At 35.2% G+C, this 14,564-nt stretch overlaps 1 protein-coding gene across 1 annotated transcript in view; it reads right to left on the bottom strand.

Annotated features, from left to right (window-relative positions):
- Window positions 1-14,564, bottom strand: part of LOC109070726 (phospholipid-transporting ATPase ABCA1-like) — a 137,895-nt gene that overhangs the window by 99,226 nt on the left and 24,105 nt on the right. The window contains exons 3-5 of the mRNA XM_042761401.1: window positions 7,066-7,159; window positions 5,921-6,062; window positions 5,130-5,257 (exon numbers count right to left, since the gene is read on the bottom strand). Coding sequence (XP_042617335.1) covers window positions 5,130-5,257; window positions 5,921-6,062; window positions 7,066-7,159 — 364 coding nt within the window. The remainder of the gene's footprint in view (window positions 1-5,129; window positions 5,258-5,920; window positions 6,063-7,065; window positions 7,160-14,564) is intronic.

Here is a 14,564-nt window from a genome sequence, read left to right as displayed (position 1 = left end):
ATCTATATAATATATATATTATATATATATATAAATTGCTGTTAGTTATTTTGCATACATTAAACTATATAAATCAATATAAAATGTATAAATAGATCGAACAATAAATAATAATAAATAAAACAAACAATCAAAACAACAATAAAAATAAAAACTAAAACAGAGATAAGATAATAGATGAAATAAAAATAAAAAACTACAAAAAAAGCAAACAAGTTTTAAAAAATAAACAAATAAATACAAAAATAATTCAATAATTAATAGGCTTTTTAAAGGAGTCTCTTATGTTCAACGAGGATGCATTAATTTGAGCAAAAACACAGTAATATTGTGAAATCTTATTACAACTTTTGAAGTAACTGTTTTCTACAGTGTGTGAATATACTGTAAATACGTAATTTATTTCTGTGATCAAAGCTGAATTTTCAGCATCATTACTCCAGTCTTCAGTGTCACATGATCTTCAGAAATCATTCTAATATGCTGATTTATTATCAATGTTGAAAACAATATTTTTGTGAAAACTGTGACACAATTTATTTTTCAGGATTCACAGATGAATAGAAAGTTCAAAAGAGTGCCATTTATTTGAAATGGAAATCCTGTGTAACATTATATATATGTCTTTACTGTCACACTTGATCACTTTAATGCATCATCCTTAAAAAAAAAAAATAATAACTTCCAAAAAAAACAAAACATATCACTTTCATTATTGTACGACGTGTTGATAATAAGTATCACAGCGGGCGGCTCTGGGTAAATTGAGTTTGTGATTGAAGGAGTGGATGTGGCTTATTAAACATGTGTTAGCCCGTTAAAGGCTCATTTAGCTATAATGCAACACACTGTTTTGTCCTCGTGCAAGAATTCCTCCCACACACTCACACAAAAACCATGAAAGCCAATTAGGCGTATGAAAGCGAGTGTGTTTGCACAACGAGGCCGGATGGAGTCTGACTGCGCTCTGAAGAAAGCTGCTGTAATGCACATCAAAGAGTGCTGCTGAAAACAGAGAAAGCCGAGCTGGATAATACATAGAGGAGCGCTAATGAGCGGCAGGATATCAGACAGCGGCGCTGATTAACGAGAGTGCGTCATTACAACACAAACCTGGCAGATCACACACACACACACACACACACAGAGTGGAGTCATCACCTCACATCTTCATCACCCATACGTCACCCTGCGCTCTGATTGGCCGCTGCGTTGAGCGCTCGCTCTGATTGGCCGCTTCTGTCGGACAGTCTCTGGCAGCGTTGTGAGTTAATTACTCTTTCTCTCAGATCTCCTGATGAATTTAATCTGGTATAATAGAAGTTCATGGCCCCCAAATGCAAATGCGGCCGTCGGCGGTGACCGGGGCCCGACAACATGATGCTCCAGCCTATTTGCAAATGAGCTTCCTCTCAAATCTGAATATTATTAGACTAACGGTATGAACAAACAACAGCAAGATATACGAGCTGCTCCTCCGAATCAACAACAAGAGCAGCTGTAAATCACGAATATAACCGCAGTGGAGGACGGGGTGTTATTTCAGCCTGACATGTCAAATTACAGAATATTTAGTAAAAAAAAAAAAAAAAAAAAATTAAATATTATTATATATATATATATATATATATATATATATATATATATACACACACACACTCATACTTATCCTTTTCAATCATCCTACTACTTGTCCACTTGATCCTATCCCCACTCACCTCCTTCAAGCGATTTCTTCTTCAGTAATACCTTCACTTACTCACATTATCAACATTCTCTCTGGTACAGTTCCCTCAGCATTTAAGCAGGCTCGGGTAAGCCCACTGCTTAATAAACCATCTCTAAATCCAGCACTTCTAGAAAACTACAGAACGGTATCCCTTCTTCCATTCATTGCAAAGACACTTGAGCGAGCTGTGTTCAACCAACTCTCTATGTTTCTTGTACAGAACAACTTCCTGGACAGCAACCAATCTGGCTTCAAAAGCGGCCACTCAACTGAGACTGCCCTGCTCTCGGTTACTGAAGCCCTGCGACTGGCAAGAGCAGCTTCCAAATCCTCAGTACTCATCTTTCTGGATCTGTCTGCTGCTTTTGATATAGTTAACCACCAGATTCTCCTGTCCACCCTCAGAAAGATGGGCATCTCTGGAACCGCCCTCCTGTGGTTCAGGTAGGTCCTTCAGGGTGTCTTGGAGGGGTGAGGTTTTTAAGTCACAACTTCTTGCTACTGGTGTTCCTCAAGGCTCAGTGATTGGACCACTTCTCTTCTCCATCTACATGACATCATTAGAATCTGTCATTTAGAAGCATGGCTTTTCTTATCACTGCTACGCTGATGACACTCAACTCTACTTCTCATTCCACAGCCATATCACCCTGCAGCCCAAGACCTCCTGGGAAAACTGTATTGCTGTTGGAAGAGGTGTTAGTGAAGCCAGCAGGGGGTGCTCACCCTGTGGTCTGTGTCCCTGTCACCCCAGTATAGTGACAGGGACACTATACTGTCAAAAAGCACCGTCTTTCAGATGAAATGTTAAACCGAGGTCCTGACTCTCTGTGGTCATTAAAAATCCCATGGCACTTCTTGTAAAGAGTAGGGGAGTAACCTGGGCAAATTGCCCCCTTGACCTTTGTCAGTCATGGCCTCCTAATAATCCCCAACCACTTGATTTGCTCTATGACTCTCTCTCCTCTCCACCTGTAGCTGGTGTGTGGTGAGCGCACTGGTGCCGTTGTCCTGTGGCCGCCGTCGCATCATCCAAGTGGATGCTGCACACTGGTGGTGGTTGAGCAGAACCCCCATTCTGATTGTAAAGCGCTTTGGGTGTAAAACAATACACAATAAAGCGCTAAATAAATGCATCATTCATTCATTCATTCATTCATTCAACCAGATGATCCGACGGTAGCTGCTTGCATTGCAGCCTGTCTAAAAGACATTTCTAGCTGGATGAAGGACCATCACCTTCAGCTCAACCTTACTAAGACTGAACTGCTTGTGGTTCCAGCTAACCCATCGTTTCATCACAACTTCTCTGTACAGCTGGGTTCGTCAACCATAACTCCTTCCAGGACAGCCAGAAACCTAGGAGTTGTGATGGATCATCAGTTAAAGCTTCACAGACCATATTGCTACAATGACCCGGTCCTGCAGATTTGCCTTATTCAACATTAGGAAGATTAGACCCTTCCTGTCAGAGCAAGCCACACAACTTTTTGTCCAAGCTCTCTTATTCTCTCCAGACTGGACTATTGTAATGCTCTCCTGGCGGGCCTTCCTGCATGTACTATCAAGCCTCTGCAACTGATCCAGAATGCAGCAGCGAGGGTTGTCTTCAATGAGCCAAAAAGAGCTCATGTTACTCCTCTCCTCATCAGGTTACACTGGCTACCAGTTATCCGCCGCTCGCATCAAATTCAAGGTACTGATGCTTGCCTACAAGACGACCACTGGCACGGCGCCAACATACCTAAGCTCACTAGTTCAAACTTATGCGGCCTCCAGAGGCTTGCGTTCTGCAAGTGAACAGCTCCTTGTGGCGCCATCCCAAAGAGTTTCAAAATCACTCTCACGGACCTTTTCCTGGACTGTGTCCGGCTGGTGGAATGACCTCCCAATCTCAAATCGAAAAAGCTGAGTTCTTTTCTTTTCTTTTCTTTTCTTTTCTTTTCTTTTCTTTTCTTTTCTTTTCTTTTCTTTTCTTTTCTTTTCTTTTCTTTTCTTTAAAAAAAAAAATAGCTACGTGTTTTGTATTAGACTAACTGAGACTTGTCATGGTACTTGTATACTGTTGTTGTTCTCTTGCTGGTCTGATTGTTTCTATTGTTTTCATTTGTAAGTTGCTTTGGATAAAAGCGTCTGCTAAATGATTAAATCTAAATGTAAATATGTATGTATATATATATATATATATATATATATATATATATATGTATATATATATATATTCAAACTGAGCAGAAATATACGATTCTGTGCAAATACTGATATATATATACACACACACACACACACGCGCGCGTCTAAACATATCTTAATAGCAAAATAAAATACATAAATAAACATAAAAATGCATAAATAAAATAAAAATAATAAAATAAAACTACATAAATATAAAAACAATACAATAATAAATAAAATAAAATAAAAACAAAATTAAAGATAAGATAAAAGAAAAAAAGAAAAACAAAACAAAATAATTAATTTAAAATTAAATTAAACAATTGCTAGGATGTTTAAAGTGGAAGGAGTCACTTCTGATAATTTAAATGTGATGTCTTGTTATGCAAATCAATGAGATCTTTATAACAGTAATTAAACAAATAATGCAATGCAAGACAATAATAGATGAGAGATGAACAAACAAACGTTCCTCAAAAGCCTGATGATCATATTTGAGACTCACATTTTATGTCTGGATAATCAAGTAAAGCTAAGTTGCTTTGTAGAGAATTTACTCAATTATATTTAGAAAACAAAATAATAACTGAAATTCTAGGATTAAAAAAAAATAAATAAATAAATGCATGTTGTCCAATCTAAATCATTATAGCATTGCTATTTAATTAGAAATAAATGTATATATGCATATCATATATGCATTTTTTTATAAAGCATATTAAATACATATTAAATAGTAATTTAAATAATATTTGAATGCATTTTTTTATATTTTAACAATTCAATGGCATATTTTTCATTTGAAATGTATATCTGATACACATGACAAGTCAACAGCTGACTCACTTGACTCTATTTTTATTTCTATTTTAAAGACATTATGAAAGTTGATGATGATGATTTAATAATGACTCTCAAAAGCCCACGTTAGATTACTCACACTGCATGAGTGTCATACTGGAGAAATGCTGTCGATTGCTTCATGTGTTGATGAGTTTGATGAACAAAACGGCCGAACTGGGATCTCTGAAGCGTTTATAACAGCAGTCCTACATAAACGGTAAGCTGTGTATCGATTTGGAAGGGGGAAAAGCAGCTTAAACCAGCCTAAGCTGGTCTGAGATGATTTGAACTGGTCTAGTTGGTCCTCCAAACTGAACAGTAACCAGCAAAACCAGATCAGCAAAACATCAGCATATTTTGAAACGTAAAGCCACACATTCACCTGCGGCTGGGTTTGCATTCTGCAGGACAGACGTCCATCGTCCGATATCCTCAGAGATCAGTTTGACGCTGCTGAAGAGAGCGGGATCCGCCAGGAGCGACTGCACTTCAACCAAAACCTTTGTGACTCTAAACCAACGAAAGAAATAAAGAAATAAATACATAGAATTTAGAGATGAATGCTTCAACAGCATCAAGTTAAAATGTGCCACTATACAAAATAATTACTATATTAATATATTTTAATAAATTAAGTTTGCATAGAATTAAATGTACTATATAATTAATTATTTAAAAAATATGTAAATATATTTATATTTATATAGTTTTACAATTAATTTATTTTATTCTTTATTAAATATCTATAATATAATCAATTTAATTCACATGGAATTTAACATACTGTTTAATAAATTATTTACAAAATGCATTTAAATAAATCTATTTAAATATAAAAAAAATATAAAATATAGCAATTTAAAGATTTTAATTCAATTACTATGATTATGTGATGGGTCTCCATTTATTTAGAGATTCAGTGTGTAAATATACTTAAACATATTCACAAGATTTTTTAATATATGTTAATATATTAAGCTTAAATTCTATTTAATAAATTGAGAAACAATTAATCATGAGGCAATTACATTTTAGTTTACTTTAGTTTAATTATTATGCTTCCTACATTTATTAGAGATTTATTGTGTAAATGTATGTATATTTATTTATCATGATTAATGACAGAACACGCTGTGATTGACGTTAAGTGAACGGCGCTGGTGTGACACTCACGTGGAGTTGTCGAAGTTGTTCACCTGTCCAGGTGCTTCGCCAGGTGTGGGGAAACTCACACACGGGTTCTGCATGTTACACAGCATGCCCTGTAGCCATGGCAACACACCTGCTGATGGGAGGGGCTTATTGAGGTAGTGGCCTGAGAGGAAGCAAAGATTCACAATTACTGTTTGCAGCTTTATGCATCCTGCTTGCAAATCAATATTTTCTGATGTCTTTCAAGCAATTCAGCAGCACTAGTAACACATTTCCGGCACCTGAACATATATGTTAACAGTTTCGATTTCTTGATTTTAACCATTTTGATGAAGCAAGATATTTTAGTTTTTGATGAATCACCAAAACCTCACCAAACATTATTTGTAGTGCACATCATCTAAAAAAAAAAACTCATGCCACTTTTTTCTGATATGAAACAAAGAATTCTCAAATAATTGAACACAAATTCTGACAATTTTATATTGAAATTTAATATTTAATATTGAACTTTAATGTTTTATATATGAATTATATTTGTGCACATCGAACCTGTAATTAAAGCCATTTAAATTTATTATTTATACATTTTTTTATACATTTTTTTTAATCTTTTTATATTTATATTTTAACAATGAACTGAAATATGGAAACATAATTATATAATTAAAACATTGACATGAAAACTGCATTAAGTGCCATTTAAATGCTTAACTTATTTATTTTATTTTGTTAAACAAATTTAAATAATTCATTTGGTTTTCTCTAAATAAAAACTGTTATTTCGGCTTTGGTGTTTCAGTGAAAAATGAATGTTGGTTCATCACTACAACAGATTCTCTCTTCCCTGCACTTCCTGACAAACACAGAAAGCCTATTTAGCTCTAATGTAACATGCATTAGGTGTGTAACTATAGTGTTTTCAAGTGTTTTCTCATTCGTGTGGAGCCTGTCACCTCACAGATCCACTGAACAAGTATTTTCTAGCAATATAAATCAATATTCTTCAAAGAATGTGTAAGAACTACAGCTGTCAAAACTTACACAGAGTCATGGCTCAAAGAAAGTTTACCGCAGGTGAATATATTCAGAACTTCTTCAGAACATTTAATAAATGTTTTCCATGAAAAAAAAACTTGGAACAACTGAAGTCGAGCAATACTCACACTGGCTTTTATAAACCGGATTATTGGTGGATCTGACCGACACGAGAATGAAGAACAGGAACAGAGGCCAAACCAACTCCACTAGCAAGCGCACCTGAGAGAGAAACAGAGAGACGTTTCACAACACCTCACTCATCCTGAGCAGAGCTTGTGCTTTTATACATCTACGATACACAACCATATCAGTCTCGTCAAAAACCCTTAAAGATCCTAAACCTCTGACAGTCCACCGAACCGTCTGATCAATAACATTCTCAATATGCAAAGCTCCAATCTGTGAAATTGATTAAAAAACAAGGTAACTATGACTTTTAAGAAGTAAATAAATAAATCAGTCACTGGGCCATCAGGATTCTTTATTTCAATCCAGGCCTGGTAACCTGCTTAATTTTTAATGGGTGAAACGGTTTGTAAGAAATAATAATTTTGTGGATCTAATATGTGATTGTGCACATTAATATGAATACGAAATGGAATCTGCATACTCCAGAGGAATTCTGAGGGTAAAAAAGGCTAAATTGTGAGACATAAAACTGAAAAACTGCATGATAAGAATTCAGAATTGCAAAAAAAAAAAAAAAAAAAAAAAAAAAAAAAAGTAATTTTGCGTGATACAGACTTGCGATTCTGAGAGGGTTAGTTCAAACCGCAGAATCAAAATTGTGTGAAACTATGAGAAATAAAATCAGAATTCAGTGTTAGAAATCTTGCAATTTTGAGTAAGAAAGCTCAAATTGCAAGACATAGTGTTCAAATTTGAATTTCGAGATGTTAAATTGTGAACAATTGTGAGATATTGACTTGGAATTGTGGGAAATAAAATAAGAGTTGCGCATTTAATCACTTGCAATTTTGAGAAAAAAAAAACATTTAAAGTGCGAAATGTTAACTCAAAATTGCAAGGACAAAACTCTAAACTATGAGAATTACAATAAGATTGAGCTTCATCTCTGAGAAAGTTCATAAGCTTATGCTTTTATGCATCTTTGATTCTGTGTTGATGGTTTAGGTGTGCAATAACAGAATCAAAGATGTTAACATAAATCTGGACTGCTAGAAATAAGATCAGATCATTTCGTGTTAAAACATGCAGTTTTGAATAAGAAAGTTGGAATTGCAAGATATAAACTTAAAATTCGGAGAGAAAAAAACAATTCAGAAATACAGGATGTTACCTCAAATCTGCATTTATTCAGAAATAAAATCAGGAATTTTGAGAGAAAAGTTGCAATAACCTTTTTTATTCTGAGGCCGAACGTTTGTGAGGTATGTGCCAACAAATCCCAAACCCTACACAACACATAACTCTACACAGTCTTTCTGTGACCCACTCAATCTGAGATTCAGCTCTCAGCATCAAACCGAATGATGGAGCTGGAACTTCAAAACTTTTCGACAAACACATTGCAGTTGTTGTTTTTTGAGATTATATCGATTTCTTTGGTGGGAGTGATGGTAGTTTTGACACTCGACAGCAGTGGAGAAACTCGGTGCTGAAGGGGAGATAGAAGTCTTGCTGTGTTTTAGCGTTTGGAAATTAAAAGAGGCTGATCTGAAGCCGTGCAGCTGCATGTGTGACACAGCGTGACTTTGCAGGGGTCTGAAAGGGAAAGTGTGTTCTGTCTGCTCCATTATTTATACTGTAGAAGTCTGCAGGCGGAATGAGAGAGAATACTAGATCACATCACAGTGTGTGTGTGTGTGTCTGTGTTGGTTCAAGACTGAGAGAGAATTACAAATAAAGCACTGTGTGAATATGTATATGTATGTTTATACCCAGCAAGTTTGAATCATAGCCCTGAGAAGTTGAATCATTTTAGCAAACTGATATATTCGATTCATTCTTATGAATCGATTCTAAGAAACGATTCCTTTGAGCCGCTCTAAAGTATTCCCAAAAGCATGATGTTTCATTTCAGTAGTAAATTCACTGTTCTTCTTTAAGCTTAGTCAAATGTTGTGTTGTTTGTTACAGTTTGTTGATAGCAATGTGATTAATAATACTACTCCCAATATTATTCAAGCTAGCGAACCGAAATCACAAGTTCAGAGAAGTTACAAAAGTAACCAGTAGCATGATTGCATAATAGCGCTTTTATACAACAGTTCAATAAATGGGAAATTAATACTGAGTAACTAACATGTTAGACATAATATTGCCAGTTGTTTGGTCTGTTTTGCTTCACCAATGCAAATATTTCCAGAACCACTGCATCACCGATCGACACTTAACTTACTAATGGTTTTTCGTTCCTGAATGAATCACGTTTTTTAATGAATCAGGTTAATAAATTATTAAAAAATAATAATAATAGGCCTAATATTGTTCCCATTGTGCCCAGCAGAGATTTTCTGCTAAAATATATTTATAATTTTAAAATAAACAACTGTGTTTGCATGAAAGCAAAGGTATAGTATTAAAAAATGAACTGAAGTTTTAATGACATTTTGCATGTTACTCTCAGCATGTGTTTTATTATTTTTCAGCTGTGCACAAAAGTCCACACACAAGATGACACAGTCTTTCAAAAGAATGGGAAGACAAGACCAATCACAATTCACTACGCAAACACACAAAAATTACAAATGACATCATCGCTGGCCGTTACATTTGGAACGCTGAACGTTCCGTTAATGCACGTTTGAAAGTTTGAATCGAGTCTGTGAGTTAAGAGGTTCACGTTGAATGAATTGCTGAAATAAGTAGACCTGTATGTATATATCTGAAATATTTAGGGGTTTGGGTCAAACTCAGTCTATATTAGCACAGTGCTGCCTTGGAATCGGCTGATTTATAAACCCTCTGTCAATCTGTTAGATCAAATGAATAGAATCTGTTCAAAACAATCACTGTGTGAATAACTGAATCACACTCCAGGTGTTTAGGGGTTGAAAACACACACACACACACACACACACACACACACACACACACACACACACACACTTATATACTGTTATTAGAGCACTGCGTGTGTATATGCTACTTTCACATCCTTCTCTAAGAGGAAGGAAAAAGCTATAATCCTTTCATATTTTTTTCCTGTCCTCCTCTTTTGTCCAAGGACTCAGCAGCAAAAATAGGGGAGAGAAATATAGCAATGACAAAGATGGAAAAGAGAGCGAAAGAGTGAGTCTTTATCTAAGGTTCACTCACTCCATTAGATTCTGCTGGAGGATTTAGTTTAGTTTAGCTCAGTTATCAAAGAGAAAATCCAGCCGGAATCCAGCAGAAGAGGACCAGCTCTCTCTCTCTCTGGTAAGGTGACCTGCTCACGACAGGCTCAGTGATTCTGTAAAGCCCTCTTGTGTTCAAGACAGCCCTTGATTGCCCCTTTTTCACCATCAAGATGCCATTTCTGGTGCCGTTCTGTGGGTAAAAAAAAAAAAAAAAAAAAAAAAAAGGCTCCACACCAGCCACTAAAACCTAGGAGCCACAACCATTAGAGACCGCAGCAGTGGGATGATGTCCTCACCACACGGGGTTTATAGACAAAAAAAAAAAAAATTAAATAAAAACTCAAGATGAAAAGACTAGAAGTTTAAACTCATGCAAATGAAATATGCATTTGCGACAACAAAGCGAATGGAGATTAGTGTTGCACAAGTGATCTGATTGAAAATCATGCCTGAAATTGTCAGTTTTCTGAGTGAGTTTTTATTCATGCATTTATAATCATTCACCTTGTTCATAATATGATATCATTTATGTATAAACACTTAACCAGAATATTGTTTTATACACATTAAAACAAACAAACAAAGATACTGATTTTTTTTTTAGTTAAAGGAAGAGTGCACCTACATAATGAAAATGTGTTCACGCTCAGGTCATCCAAGATGTAGATGAGTTTGTTTCTTCATCACATTTGGAGAAATTTAGCATTGCATCACTTGCTTACCAATGGATCCTTTACAGTGATTGGGTGCCGTCAGAATGAGAGTCCAAACAGTTTCACTTCTCGAGACGTTAACTGATGGACTGGAGAGGTGTGGATTATTGTGATGTTTTTATCAGCTGTTTGGACTCTCATTCTGACGGCACCCAGTCACTGCAGAGCATCCATTGGTGAGACACTGATGCAATGCTATTTTTTTCAAATCTGATAAAGAAACAAACTCATCTCCATCTTGCACAGCCTGAAGGTGAGCACATTTTCAGCACATTTTCATTATGTAGGTGCACTGTTCCTTTAAGCAAGCCATCCTTGAAAGAGTTGAAAGGCTGATAGTCTCTTTGAAAAGAAGCGCAAGCTGAGAGGAGTTTTGTCAAAGCTGACTAAAAGTGATCGAGAAACTTTAACCCAAAAAATACATAAACTTTTTCAAGGAAAATTAAAAAAAAAGCACAAACCATTTCAAAGAAAAAAGCTAAATTAGCAAAAAACACCCATGTGTGAGTGCCTCCTTGTCCCATGGCCAGGTAGCGACTCCAGCAAGGTCTTCATCTGAGGAATTGGCGAAGAAGATATTAAGAGTGCGGATTGTCGATCTGAGAGGTACACATGGCCTGACAGTGACAGTGAGGTTTCTCATCAACGAAAAGTTGTATCATTCTCACTGAGTGTGCCGCTTTTTCATCATCATGCCACCGAAAAAAAACCCGGTGGGGGAAGAGGTGGACGAAATCAGAAAATCACTAGACTTTCTTGCGGAGGATGTAACGGAAATAAAGACCCAACAGAAACAACTTCTTGAACTGCTGGAGGAAGTCAAGATACTGCGTATTCAAATTGCAGAAAAGGATCAAAGGATAGCGGATCTGGAGCGGACAGTGGAGGATTTCGAGCAATACTCCAGAATTAACAATGTGGTCGTTACCGGGCTCAAGTTTAAACCCCGGTCGTATGCACACGCAGTGGCCACTGATAACGGGGGTGAGATCTGCGAGCTGGAGTTTAGCTCCGCAGAACAACAGGCGGCGGCCTTTCTCGAGTCCAGAGGAATTACGCTGGATGTGGACAACATCGAGGAATGCCACCCTCTCCTCAGGAGGAAGAACAACGACATGCCAGCAGTGATATTGAGGTTTGGGGACAGAAAAAATAAGATTGCACTGCTTAAACAAGGAAGGAAACTGGGAAGGCACTAATGTATTCATGAATGATCATCTAACTAAAATGAATGAGGATATAGCCAGAAAGGCAATGTACCCGAGAAAGCAAAACAAAATTCAAAACACTTGGGTTACTAACTGCAAGATATTCATCAAACTTAATGGAACGCCAGAGGAGGCCAAGGTCTTGGTCATTAGAAGCATGGAGGGGCTGGATAAATATAACTGAGAATGCTACTGGATCAATGAGGTAAAATAAAAATAAAAAAACATGTTAACTAACAAAATGACATCCAATCACATTTCATTTAATTCAAGAGACATTAATAACATAGAACTACATCAAAGGATTCTGGACTATGAACACTTGGAACTGAAATCATTTGACTACACTGAGCATAATGCACAAGACCTGGAAGATGAAATAGACCCTGATAACATGTTTTTCTCTTCTATCAATATAAGTTGTAACTACTTTACTGAAGATGACTTTAACAACAGTATCAACTCAGAAGGGAAATTGTCAATCATACACTTCAACAGCAGAAGCATGTATACAAGCTTCAATACTATCAAAGATTATTTACAACAGTTTATGCATCCATTCAGCATTATAGCAATATCTGAAACATGGTACAATGAGGAAAAGGAATTGATTTTGAATTAGAAGGTTATGACCTCAATTATATGAACAGAGTAAACAAAGCAGGTGGGGGAGTTGCTATATATGTCCATACAAATTTTAAGTTTAACGCAATTGAAAAGATGACACTAACAATAAATGATATACTAGAATTGAAATTCACAATGAAAAGAAAATGGATGGAAAAAAAAATTCTATAACAAGTAACAATATACTTTTTCATCTGTGGAGATTATAATATAGATCTGATAAATCCAAATAAACATTAAATAACGGATGAATTTATGAACAGGATGTACAGTATGAGCTTATACCCCACCATCACTAGACCCAGTAGAATTACTTCACACAGTGCTACACTTTATTCACAAATAACATTGAATACACTAATTTCAGTGGCCTAATGATATGTGACATAACTGACCATCTGCCGGTTTTCACATTGTATGATGACAATGACCAAAAATCTATATACAGTATAAACATAAAAGGACAGAAGAAGCAATTAATTCACTCAGTTATCACTTAATGGAACAAGACTGAACATTGTGTACAGAGAGAAAGATGTGGATAAAGTGTACAATAGTTTTTTAGAAATATTTAGCACATTATATAACAAAAAACTGTCCCATTTGTCGAATCAACTACAATAATAAATTTATAAAATGTTCATGGTTAACTAAGGGTTTACAAAATGCTTGTAAAAAGAAACACACTCTTTATAGACAATTTATTAAATTGAGGACAAAAGAATGTGAAAACATATAAATCATATAAAAATAAACTGTCTAATATAATAAGAACTGGTAAGAAATTATACTATAAAAATGTATTAAATGAAAACAAAAATAATATTAAAAGGGTATGGGGAATACTAAATAGTATAATTAAAGATAAAAAAAAAAAAAAAAAAAAAAAAAATTCAAATCCAGATTATTTTATTTCAATTCAATTGAATTCAATTATTTCAATTGAATGAGTCATTTATAGAAAGGAATGCAAAGACCATCTTCATCTCTGATGTGAGTGAGACAGAGATTAAAACTTTTCTTAATAAATGCAAAAATAAAACTACTACTGATCTACTGATTGTTATGACATAGATTTAAAAAAAAAAAGTAATAAACAGTATTTCAAAAACCCTAACGTACATATGCAATGTATCATTTCAGACTGGAATATTTCCAAATAAAATGAAAATTGCAAAAGTAATACCACTGTATAAAAATGGAAACAAGCACATCTTCACAAACTATTGACCTGTTTCTTTGCTACCTCAATTTTCAAAAATTTTAGAGAAACTATTTAATGAAAGATTAGAAAAATCTAGTGATAAATATGATATAATAAATGAAAGTCAGTATGGTTTTAGAGCAAAGAGGTCAACATCAATGGCCATAACTGAAGCTGTGGAAGAAAGCACAAACACCCTAGACAGAAAAAAAAAAATATATATATATATGCAGTTGGACTATTTATTGATTTAAAGAAAGCTTTTGATACACTGAATCATTCAGTCTTACTCAATAAACTGGAAAGATATGGCATTAGGGGAGTGGCTTTGAACTGGATCAAAAGTTATTTAACTGAGAGACAACAGTTTGTGAAGTTGGGTGAGTTTACGTCACAGTGTCTGGGCATTGCTTGTGGGGTCCCTCAAGGATCAGTATTGGGTCCTAAGTTATTTAACTTATAAATGATATATTCCATGTATCTAAATTATTGAGATTGATATCATTTGCTGATGACACTAATATATTCTATTCTAGTGATAATTACAATCCACTTATAAATACAGTT

This window comes from Cyprinus carpio, chromosome A7, assembly GCF_018340385.1.
Source record: "Cyprinus carpio isolate SPL01 chromosome A7, ASM1834038v1, whole genome shotgun sequence".
Taxonomy (NCBI): domain Eukaryota; kingdom Metazoa; phylum Chordata; class Actinopteri; order Cypriniformes; family Cyprinidae; genus Cyprinus; species Cyprinus carpio.
This window is presented reverse-complemented; position numbering and strand designations above follow the sequence as displayed.